The sequence below is a fragment of the Tripterygium wilfordii genome, chromosome 11 (genome assembly GCF_013401445.1).
Source record: "Tripterygium wilfordii isolate XIE 37 chromosome 11, ASM1340144v1, whole genome shotgun sequence".
Taxonomy (NCBI): domain Eukaryota; kingdom Viridiplantae; phylum Streptophyta; class Magnoliopsida; order Celastrales; family Celastraceae; genus Tripterygium; species Tripterygium wilfordii.
Genome location: NC_052242.1, coordinates 3,856,147 through 3,868,754, shown reverse-complemented (window position 1 = coordinate 3,868,754; position 12,608 = coordinate 3,856,147). Strand labels below are relative to the sequence as shown.

The following is a 12,608-nucleotide window of genomic DNA, read 5'->3' as shown; positions in this document are numbered from 1 at the left end:
TTATTCTAATTAAGCAACAAAGTACAAAGGAAAGAAACCAAACAGAATCATAGTAATCAAATTATTCAAACCCAATCATAAATCCCAAACTGACAATTAATATGTAGACAAATAAACCAAATAATCGAAGGAACAAAGGCCTCAAAACCATCAAACCATGAAGGACAAACCCACACCAAATAGCTATAACCAAAAAACAACATCAATGACAAATTTCAAGTGTATATCAATGACCATAATCAATAAGACAAAGCAACAGCCAAATCGCCAATCACCCGCAGCAAACAGACGAAATCAAATGACGAAGTTGAGCACGCATCTGATCATAAGGATGAACACACCGAAACTGTCGAGCTGAGTATGTGATGTAGGACGAGTTTAATAGTTTTATAATAATTAGAAGACTTAGTTTAATTATTTGTTTGTCTTGTTAGAAGTCTATTTCTAATTTTATTGGCAAAAGAGTACTTTTCATCCCTTAACTACTGGTCGGGTTTCATTTTCGTCCCTTAGCTCTTTTGTTTCCCTTTTTCATCCCTCAACTATGGGAAAGTACCATGTTTATCCCTCGAATAAATCCGGCCATTGAAAAATCCTACGTGGCATCATATTGTTCGTCAGATCAGGTTTTTCCCAACTTCAATCTCACTTAAAAGGACGAAAATGATACTTTTCAATAGTTGAGGGACGCAAATAGGAGGAAAAAAAGCTTAGGGACAAAAATGAAACTCACCCCATAATTGAGGGACGAAAAGTATCTTTTTGCCTTTTATTATTAGTACCTTTTGATAATTTCATATCTATTAGGGTTTTATAGTTTTAGTATTTATAGGGCTGTAAGACGTCAGGCTAAGGGACCTTTGAATTTTTAAAATAAAATACGTCTACGTTTTATTGAGTTTTCTCAATTTTCTTGGTGGATTCCAAGTTATGTTAACTTAATCGTGAACTAGTAAATCGATCCGTTCTTCCGCACCACGTCAATATGCTCTGGAAAGAAGACAACGAAAATAAGGTCAGAAAGATTGGCATCAGCAGGTGCATGAACTATACCTGCCAGCTCAGATTCGAGAAAGACCTTCAATAGAGCAAAGCAACATCTGGATCCATTGTTTGTGCAAAACGACAAAGCAAAAGCCAAGCTCAAGCATCAAACGGAGAAGGTAAATCTCAAACGGTGGACATCATCACATACCCAACAAATCAAACGGCTCTCCTGCATCCCAAACGAAGCCACACTCTCGAGGGCGAAAACTGTGTGGAAGTCGCCACAGGAAGGCCCGAAATCTTCCAGTTTTAGATAACATTAGGTAGGAACCCCGTGCGTTGCAGCGGGCAAATTTGTTAACAATATGTCAACTTATTCGAACCCTTTCACAGATAGACATAAACATCAACTAAGATGTAGAATGGATTCTACCTTCATTCAAATAGTCAAATAGGTAAATATTAAGAAATCCAAGTATGGTTCTTCGTAGGAATAGTATGCTAAAGGCCAATATTTTATGTAATATTCAAACTTGATTTATTTATTTGAATAAAATATATTTAGCATTTAAAATGAGAAAAGACATATTGGAATCAGTGTCTTTTATTCTATATGGTATATGAATTGGTGTGTAGAGTCTGGGCTTGCACACGGAAGATCAATTCATAAGTTCCTATCGAATATAAGTAAGCGATCACAGCTAAGACGGAATTGGACAAACCGTCGGCTTGGCTGTGGTATAGTATTTCAGTATACCTATATTAGTTACGGAGAGCGGCAAAGCTTGAACTTACTATACCAGTACACTTGGAGTGTATTGATCAGGACTACTTGTGAGTCAATTTTCCTGGTCTGACTATACGAAAAATTGTACACTCACACAGACGTTATAGAATTGTTCATATTCTTAATTTATTAAAGATTATTAGTACATGTGCATTTAATGTACAGGACTTTGATTTACTAAAGGGTGAGGTCTTTTTGTACAGGCCAACAAACACCAAGTGAGTTGGGTCACCGCATTAATTGTACGATGGAAAAAAATATGTTAATAAAATTCACGTTCAATTATGGATTGATGATACCCTCTTGAGAATGCTTATAGGATTTGAGATTGTGTCAAAACCCTGCAGGTGGATTTTAATTAATCCGACACATTCAAATAAGTTAAGCGGTAAGATTAAGGAAATATTTAAAGATGTCAATTAAATATTATATGTCAGTGGCATATTTAATTGACGGGTATCTGTAACTTAACGTAAGGAATTTTATGAACAAGTATAACGAAAGGCTCAGATTTAATTTGAGATAAAACGGGGAGTGCAATTATAATATTTTAGTGGAATATATTATAATTTATGAATTATAATTATGTCCATGGGTTTGGGCTGATAATTAAATTCGTAGGAAGCCCACGTTTTATTTTTCCTAGTTAGTCCCCACTGTAGCCCAGAAGCCCAATACTAGAAGATACAGGAAAACTAAAACGGATCGGAATTAGGAAAGGGAGAGGCTTAGGGGCCGGCCCACCTAGGGAGAAAACCCTAGGTGTGGCCGAACCCTATAAATACACACATAGTGTGTGTTTTGTTAACACAAGTTTTTGAGACACCAGTTGGCCTCACTACTCTCTAATTGTTTCCACTAGTTTTGGTTTGTGTTCTTCAGGTTCTTGGAGAAAAGAGACCACCCTCTCAATCCAAGTTTGGGAATTGGTGCATACGGTGGAAGATCCGCAGGTTTGAGCTTAGTATCAAACTCGCTGACTCCATCCTTCGTTCCTGATTATTAGAGATCAAATCAGAGAGATCTCAAGGTATATAATCTTCTTGCAATTAATTGATATATGGTTTGTGCTATGGTGATTAGTATTTGATAAGAAATTTTTGAAACTTGTCTAGTTATCGTTTATGTCTATGAGGTCCTTATACGCTTCCGCGAGTTGCATGTTTCCAACAATTGGTATCAGAGACGGTCATAGATACGTAATCGATGCTAAACAAAATCAAAAATTTATCAAATTTAATTTGTTAGCATAATCTATGTTTTTCAGAGTTATTGCTTACTTGTTTTTGCAGACTGAAATTCTGGCTATCCTGGTCTGGTTTTTTTTTAATTTTGATTTTAGAATTGTTCACTCCGAATAAAGGAGTAGGAATTTTTGTAAATCGAATTTTTAGATTGTGAACTCCGGTTTGAAGGAGGCTAGGATTTTTTTTGTAAAAATAGATGAAGAAACGAAGAGACGAAGGGCACCAGCAGCCTTGCTGTAGCGCGTCCGACAGCCAGCGGTCACCACCGGAAGCTGCCAGACAGATGTGGGCGGCAGGGGGCAGATCGAGCAGCGGGTGCGAGGCAGTCCGGGCTGCAGTGTTTCTTGCAGTTTCCAAACAGGGATTCCTAATCGAGTAGAGATTCGGGCTTGATTGAAGACCATGATAGCTAGGACTCTTGATTGATTTGGTTTCCTATTTTAACTATGTCTCCTATTTTAATTGCATGTATGACTGTAATTAAATGTCATGCTAGATTAGGATTCCTATTTATTTATGGATGTTATCTAAACATGAAATTAAAATATTTATCACCCGAAAATAAAATATTAAGTGGGAGAAGGGTTGCACATCACCATACGGTCCCATCATTGGTTCAAAGAAAAATATGTAATAATAAAATTCGGAAAGTTGAGATATTAAATGTGACTACGGTATTATTTTGGGAAAATCCGTTTTTAACTTAAGATTCTTTTCGGAACCAAAGTGTGTAATTCGGACCCATGCATTTAAGTATTCTAATTTAAGATTAACAATGCAATGTCTAGAAAGTTCTGTCAAGGATTGAGGTTACTTAATTGCGCGCCATTTTTCGGAAAGCCCCCTCTTTCCTGGGAACGACCTGGTTGCTAGATTTGTTAATCGTTAAATTGAAAACCTATGGTGCTGCGATAACGGTTTCACTTCATGGAGAAAATCCTTAACGAATCTCAGTTTTGGGCGGTGATACCAAAATGCATAAATTCCGGTCAATGCATTTTTTTAAGATATCTCAATTCCAGGAGTTTTGGAATTACAGAAATATTTTTTAAAGTTTGGATTATTGGTAAGAAAATATAATAGAGATGTAATTGAAAATATGTGTTGGCTTAGACCTTCCTCCCTATCGGAAATTTTCCATTACAGATATCTCAGATTATTAGTTTTCTTGATAGTCATAATGAGTAGTCATTTATTATAAAATTATTTCCCCATCGGAATAAATTTTATGAAGATGGTGAGATTATGATCAAGTGATGGTTATACACTTAACTATAAATTATGGAAATATTTCCCATTGAAATCAATACCATTATTTATACGACCAAAGCAAGTTAACTAATTAAATTTACATTTGACACGGCGTGTTGTCTAGATAATGAAAATTAATGTGAACTAAATTGCATGGAATTTATTCTCCCATCGAGATAGGAAATTTCATGCTAAAGTGTTTTGATTGTTAACGAATTATATGATTGATTATGGGTGCAATCTTAGATAATTCAAATCATGTATGCCATAAATTAATTTCTGAATATGTCATTTTTCAGTTTTTCCAAATGTCTTCATTCAACCCATTATCTGTTATACTGAAAGACCATAAGTTGGATGGAACAAACTATCCCAACTGGAAAAGAAATCTGGATATTGTGCTCACCTCTGAAGAGTATAAATTTGTGTTGACTGAAGTATGCCCTGAATTGCCTGAGGAGGGTGCCACTGAAGAGCAAATCAGTGCTCACAAGAAGTGGAAGAAGGCTGATGAAATGGCTAGATGCTACATGTTAGCATCAATGTCAGACGTGTTGCAAACACAACACCAGAATATGACAAGTGCCTATGACATCATTTATAGCCTAAAGGAGATGTTTGGTGATCAAGGCAGAGCTGCAAGACAGACTGCCATGAAAACACTCCTAAACACCCAGATGAGGGAAGGAGCCAATGTAAGTGAGCATACTCTTAAGATGATTAGTCATTTGAATGAGCTCGAAATACTTGGTGCTGATATTGATGGTGAAAGCCAAATTGATATCGTACTTCAAGCTCTTCCTGATAGCTGTGAGAATTTTCGGCTGAACTATAACATGAATAAAAGGCTTTATACCTTGCCGGAACTTCTCAATGAGCTTAAAGGAGTAGAAAAACTTCAACCTAAGCAAGCTAAGGTCAATCTGAATGAGAAAGGATCTTCTACTATACCGAAAGGTAAGAAGAAGGAAAAGACTCAAAAGAAGAATAAGTCAGTCAACTCCAAGGGTATTCAAGGTGGAGTGAAAAAGCCGAAAGGCAAGTGTTTTCACTGTGGCCAGAAGGGACATTGGAAAAAGCAATGTCAAACATGGCTAAGCAAGAATACTCAAGGTAACTATCTTTTATTTGTTGTCGAAACACAATTAGCGGTTGTGTCTACTGGATCTTGGTGTGTAGACACTGGAGCCACTAATCATGTTTGCAATTCGTTGCAGGGGTTCCAAGAAACCAGGCGACCAAATAAGGAAGAGAGTTACGTGTTTTTGGGAGATGCGACAAAACTAAGAGTAGAAGCAGTAGGCGTTTTTCATTTGAGTTTTAGTAGTGATAGGACTTTAGTTTTGAACGATTGTCTTTACGTACCAGCTATGAGACGAAATTTTACTTTCAGTTCCATCTTTAGCTTTGAATGGATGTTGTTTTGAGTTTGATAGCTCTATTGTTATCAGGTACAATAAACATTTTATCTGTTCTGGTACTTTGGTTGATAATCTTTACATTATAAGTCCAAATTCTGCTATATGTAATGAATTGAATAACTCAACAATTTTGCCATCTAAGATAAAGGAACATTCGAAACCAAATCAAACTTATCTTTGGCATCTACGCTTAGGTCATATAAATCTAAACAGGATTACTAGACTAGTACGAGATGGACCTTTGAGTTCATTAGAAGTTGAGAAACTTCCAGTCTGTGAATCATGTTTGGAAGGTAAGATGACTAAGAGGCCATTTTCTGCCAAGGGGTATAGAGCCAAAGAATGTTTGGAGTTGGTACATTCTGATGTGTGTGGTCCAATGACTATCCAAGCGAGAGGAGGTTATGAGTACTTCGTCACTTTCATAGACGATTACTCAAGGTATGGATACATTTTTCTAATGCACCGTAAGTCTGAAACTTTTGAGATGTTCAAAAGCTACAAGGCAGTTACGGAGATGCGTTTAGGAAAGAGTATCAAAACACTACGATCTGATCGTGGTTATGAATACCTCTCGGTTATGGAATACTTAAATATAGAGGGGATTTCATCCCAACTGACTGCGCCAGGCACACCACAACAAAATGGTGTGGTAGAAAGGAGGAATAGGACTCTTATGGAAATGGTAAGATCGATGATGAGTTTTTCTGAGTTGCTTAATTTCTTCTGGGGCTATGCCCTGGAAACAGCTGCCTACATTCTGAACTTAGTTCCTTCTAAGTCAGTACCAACTACTCCTACTAAATTATGGACAGGGCGAAAGCCCAGCTTGGCCCATATACGGATATGGGGTAGTCCGGCCCATGTGTTGGTAGGGAACACTGGGAAGTTGGAATCACGAACAGAAGTATGTTTTTTCGTTGGATACCCTCGAGGTACCAAAGGTGGCTTGTGTTTATAGTCCTAAGGATCAGAAGGTCATTGTCAGCACCAATGCCCGATTCTTAGAAGAAGACTATATGATGAATCACAAACCCAAAAGTAAGATTGTTCTTGAAGAATTAAGAAGGGAAACACAAGGAAACCAAACAACTCAAGAAACATCAATTGAGGATAACGATCCAATACCACATAACAGTGGAATCCCAAATTGATTCTGTTCAGAGGGATGATCAGGACATGCTGGGGAATCAACCAGATCAGCGTGAAGATCCTGATACAAATCGAACAGAATCATCACACCAAAATACTCCAAACGAACAAATAGAGACTCGTCGTAGTGGGAGGGTAACTAGATTACCTAGTCGGTATGCTCTATTGGGTGAAGTGTATGAAATGATCCCAACTGAACAAGATACTGATCCCAGTAACTACAAAGAAGCTCTCGAAGATAAAGATGCAATATCTTGGAAGAAAGCTATGAAATCTGATATGGAGTCCATGTACTCAAATCAAGTCTGGGAACTTGTAGAACCACCGAATGGTGTAAAACCCATTGGTTGCAAGTGGATCTACAAGAGAAAGAAGATGGTGGATGGGAAGGTTGAAACCTTCAAAGCTAGGCTTGTTGCAAAAGGGTATACTCAGAAAGAAGGGATCGATTATGAGGAAACCTTTTCGTCGGTAGCAATGCTTAAATCTATCCGGATACTTTTATCCATTGCAGCATATTATGATTATGAAATATGGCAAATCGATGTCAAGATAGCTTTCCTAAATGGAAGTCTTGACGAAAGCATCTATATGGTGCAACCAGATGGATTTGTAGCGAGAAACCAAGAGCACCTGTTGTGCAAGCTTAAGAGATCCATTTATGGACTCAAGCAGGCATCTAGGTCTTGGAATGTAAGATTCGACCAAGCCATAAAATCCTATGGATTTGAGCAATGTCCTGATGAACCTTGTGTCTATCGGAGGAACAATGAAAGTATGGTGGTATTCTTAGTACTTTATGTAGATGATATATTACTCATCGGAAACGATGTAGCTATATTATCTACTGTTAAAGTCTGGTTGAGTAGTCGATTCGAAATGAAAGATTTGGGAGAAGCCGACCACATTCTTGGGATCAAACTACTAAGAAATCGGAAACAAAGAATGTTGGGCCTTTCTCAGGGAGTCTACATTGACACCATCCTGGCAAGATTCGGCGTGAAAGATTCCAAGAAAGGATATCTTCCTTATAGATATGGAGTCACTTCATCTCGAGATTAGTGTCCTAAGGATGCTGATGAGATAAAGAAAATGAGTCAAGTACCATATGCTTCGGCAGTGGGAAGCCTCATGTATGCCATGATGTGTACTAGACCGGACATATGTTATATGGTTGGTCTAGTTAGCAGATATCAGTCTAATCCAGGTATGGAACATTGGATTGCTGTAAAACACATACTCAAGTACCTAAGGAGAACGAGAGATTATGTGCTAGTTTACAAGTCTGATGAGCTTATACCCACTGGGTGTACAGATTTAGATTTTCAGTCAGACAAAGATCCAAGGAAATCAACTTCAGGGTATGTTTTCACATTGGGAGGTGGAGCCATTAGTTGGAGAAGTGTCAAGCAATCTTGTATTGTTGACTCCACTATGGAAGCTGAATATGTAGCAGCCTCTAAGGCAGCTAAAGACTCAGTGTGGCTCCGGAACTTTCTTATAGACTTGAATGTGGTGCCTACAGCTCTGTCGCCTATTACACTTTACTGTGATAATAGCGGAGCAGTTGCAAATTCAAAGGAACTAAGGGCTCATTCAAAAGGAAAACATATTGAACGCAAGTATCACTTGATACGAGAGATCGAATGGAGAGGTGACGTCGTAGTGACGAAGATAGCATCAAAGGATAACCTGGTGGATCCATTCACCAAGTGCTTACCAACAAAACAATTTGAGGGACACTTGGAGGGCCTGGCAATAAGATGTGTATCGTCATGGCCTTAAGCAGAAGTGAGAGATTGATAGGAATAATATGCCAAAGGCCAATATTTTATGTAATATTCAAACTCGATTTATTTATTTGAATAAAATATATTTAGCATTTAAAATGAGAAAATACATATTGGCATCAATGTCTTTTATTCTATATGGTATATGAATTGGTGTGTAGAGTCTGAGCTTGCACACGGAAGATCAATTCATAAGTTCCTATCGAATATAAGTAAGCGATCACAGCTAAGACGGAATTGGACAAACCGTCGGCTTGGCTGTGGTATAGTATTTCAGTATACCTATCTTGGTTACGAAGAGCGGCAAAGCTTGCACTTCCTATACCAGTACACTCGGAGTGTATTGATCAGGACTACTTGAGAGTCAATTTTCCCAGTCTGACTATATGGAAAATTGTACACTCACACAGACGTTATAGAATTGTTCATATTCTTAATTTATTAAAGATTATTACTAAAGGGTGAGGTCTTTTTGTACAGGCCAACAAACACCAAGTGAGTTGGGTCACCGTATTAATTGTACGATGGAAAATAATCTGTTAATAAAATTCACGTCCAATTATGGATTGATGATACCGTCTTGAGAATACTTATAGGATTTGAGATTATGTCAAAACCCTACAGGTGGATTTTAATTAATCCGACACATTCAAATAAGTTAAGCGGTAAGATCAAGGAAATATTTAAAGATGTCAATTAAATATTATATGTCAGTGGCATATTTAATTGACGGATATCTGTAACTTAAAGTGAGGAATTTTATGAACAAGTATAACGAAAGGCTCAGATTTAATTTGAGATAAAACGGGGAGTGCAACTATAATATTTTAGTGGAATATATTATAATTATGTCCATGGGTTTGAGCTGATAATTAAATGCATAGGAAGCCCATGTTTTATTTTTCCTAGTTGGTTCCCACTGTAGCCCAGAAGCCCAAAACGGATCGGAATTAGGAGAGGGAGAGGCTTAGAGGCCGGCCCACCTAGGGAGAAAACCCTAGGTGTGGCCGAACCCTATAAATACACACATAGTTTGTGTTTTGTTAACACAAGTTTTTGAGACACCAGTTGGCCTCTCTACTCTCTAATTGTTTCCACTAGTTTTGGTTTGTGTTCTTCAGGTTCTTGGAGAAAAGAGACAACCATCTCAATCCAAGTTTGGGAATTGGTGCATACGGTGGAAGATCCGTCGGTTTGAGCTTAGTATCAAACTCGCTGACTCCATCCTTCGTTCCTGATTATTAGAGATCAAATCAGAGAGATCTCAAGGTATATAATCTTATTGCAATTAATTGATATATGGTTTGAGCTATGGTGATTAGTATTTGATAAGAAATTTTTGAAACTTGTCTAGCTATCGTTTATGTCTATGAGGTCCTTATACGCTTCCGCGAGTTGCATGTTTCCAACAGTTCTAACATGGTACCAAATAGGTAAATATTACCAAATCGAAGTGGGATCATGAAGTGAAGACCTATCTTCATTTTCCCCAGCGGTTGAAGCCTAATGTGCCCTTGCCCACAACAAAGAGAGTGCACTGGAAGTTGAGAAGAGCATGACTTCATTCTCTCTGCAAACCAACATAAAGCCTCACAAAACTGACTCTTGTATGCAAGATGTCCTGTTACCACATAAGAAGAAAACACATTTTTATACTTAACAAACTATTACCTTATCAAAAAAAATATTAACATGATTAGGATAAGCAGCAAAGTATTTGTTTGTTAAGGATAAGTTAACTATCCCTTAAATTTGTGGTCTTGACAGCTTTGGAAAAAACTATGCATATTTTTTGAACTAGTTCATAAGCAATGTCCTGCTAGAGAGACGAAGGATATAAGGTCTACAATTAATGAAAAAAAAGAAGATGTTGAAAGTTGTCAAGTTTTGATCCGATCATAGCTTCAAGTTTTGATCTGATCATAGCACACACGATACATATCATTTAGGGACTTCACAACATATTCTTCTTCCTCTTCCGCATGGGTTTCCTCGTATTAAATTTTCATACCCGAAGCGCAGTGAAGCAACCATTATTATCATGTGGAAAGGAATACATATTTAAATGCAAATGACAACTTGGTGGTCTTCTACACATCCCTGAGTTTTTTTGTCAGATTTTCTCAGCGAACAACTTGTTTCAAAACATAACTGAGGATCTCAGGTACAGTGACAATTAATACATGATGAGCTTATCCAAATTTAAACAATTCCAATGAAGATCAAAAGGAATCACAATAATAGCCACGTCATCACAATCCACCATACCTAACCACCCAAAGATGAGGGAAAAGAACTCAAACATAGATAGTGGAAAGAAATCTCTTTGATTAGAACTAACAGCTTTCCAACTAAAACTACAATATCTATACTATAAGATGAAAATATTTACAGAGAATAAAGCATGTAGAATAATAGTTGATCCATACAGAAACCTATTAATTCAAAGAGAAACAGCCAACAAACATTTCATTGTCATTCCATTCTCACATATATTTTGCATACCAAAAATAATATTATAATTATATTTATTGGAATATATTTTTAAAAATAATATAATTTTATATTTTAAAATCTAAAAATATATATAATAAGATTTTAAAAATATTATAATATAAATGGTTTATCATATTATATTTTAAAATCTGTAAAACATATATAATAATATTTTAAAATATTATATAATATAAATGTTTTAATCATATAATATTTTAAAATTTATGAGAGATAAGGGTATTTCAGTTAAAAAATAATTCATTCCTATTACATTCCAACAAATATTTTGCATACCAAACATTGTAATCCGTCAACACTATCATATCATTCCTTGATGCAATCAAGCATGTCATTGTAATCATCATTCCCATTATCATTCCAATTCCCATTATCATTCTCATTGCCATTACCATCCTCATTCCCTACACCAACCAAACGTAACCTTAGTCGTCTGTTCATTTTGTCTTAGTCGCTAGGAAATTATTAATAAGAGCTAGTTTTTAGGGGTGCTGGGGCTTTGCTGTAGAATTTCTACAGCAGAGCCCACTGTAAAATCAATATGAGTGTCTAAACATTTTTCTTTTATTTTTAAAAATTTTTATTTGTATTTTGATCGACTTTACGAATCTAATGACATATTTTTTTGTTTGAAACAAAGAAAAAATCAAATTCAACATAAAAAATGTATATAATGTTTTCGATTTATATCCAATGGTTCAAGATTGTCATGCATTTTTTATGGTTAATTTGATTTTTGCTTCAAACCAAAAATATACCGTTGGATTCGTAACACTGATCATAATATCAATATAATTTTTCAGTTTTTTTTTTTAGAAATTTTAAGTTCCCTTATGTAACTACAATGGGGCTGCTGTAAAAAAAGTACAACAGCCCCCTATCATCCGTGTTTTTAGGTGGTTCCGCAACTGCTGCTGCACTAAGCCAGTAACTAGTGTTTTTAGGTGGTTCCGCAACTGCTGCTGCACTAAGCCAGTAACTAGTTTGTTTTTGATTTTTTGCTTTCATCCGTTGATTTTCAAACTATCAAGCCCACGTAGGGGCAGACGAAGCCCACACACCTCCTAAGCCAGTAACTAGTGTTTTTAGGTGGTTCCGCAACTGCTGCTGCACTAAGCCAGTAACTAGTTTGTTTTTGATTTTTTGCTTTCATCCGTTGATTTTCAAACTATCAAGCCCACGTAGGGCCCACGTAGGGGCAGACGAAGCCCACACACCTCCTTATAAATATTCGGAGGAGGTGAGACTAGAACCCATGACCTCAGTCAGGGACATGCAAAGTCATTGCCACTCAACCAATGGCTCATTTGCGGTGTGTTTGCTTATTTAAAGGCATATTATTCTATGAATGAATATTAGTGCACATAACAACTTCTTCCATATTTTATTTATCCCAGAACTTAGACCTTAACAAGGTGTGACCAAGTTCCATGGTGGATAGACGAAACAACATCTTAAT

The 12,608-nt window shown here is 36.7% G+C and overlaps 1 protein-coding gene across 1 annotated transcript; it reads left to right on the top strand.

Moving 5' to 3' along the window:
* The first annotated feature begins 4,580 nt into the window (after positions 1 to 4,580).
* Positions 4,581 to 5,559, top strand: LOC120008684. The gene is made up of 2 exons (XM_038859068.1): positions 4,581 to 5,251; positions 5,490 to 5,559. The coding sequence occupies exons 1-2, from the start codon at positions 4,581 to 4,583 to the stop codon at positions 5,557 to 5,559; spliced, it is 741 nt and encodes a 246-aa protein (XP_038714996.1).
* The last annotated feature ends 7,049 nt before the right edge of the window (positions 5,560 to 12,608 follow it).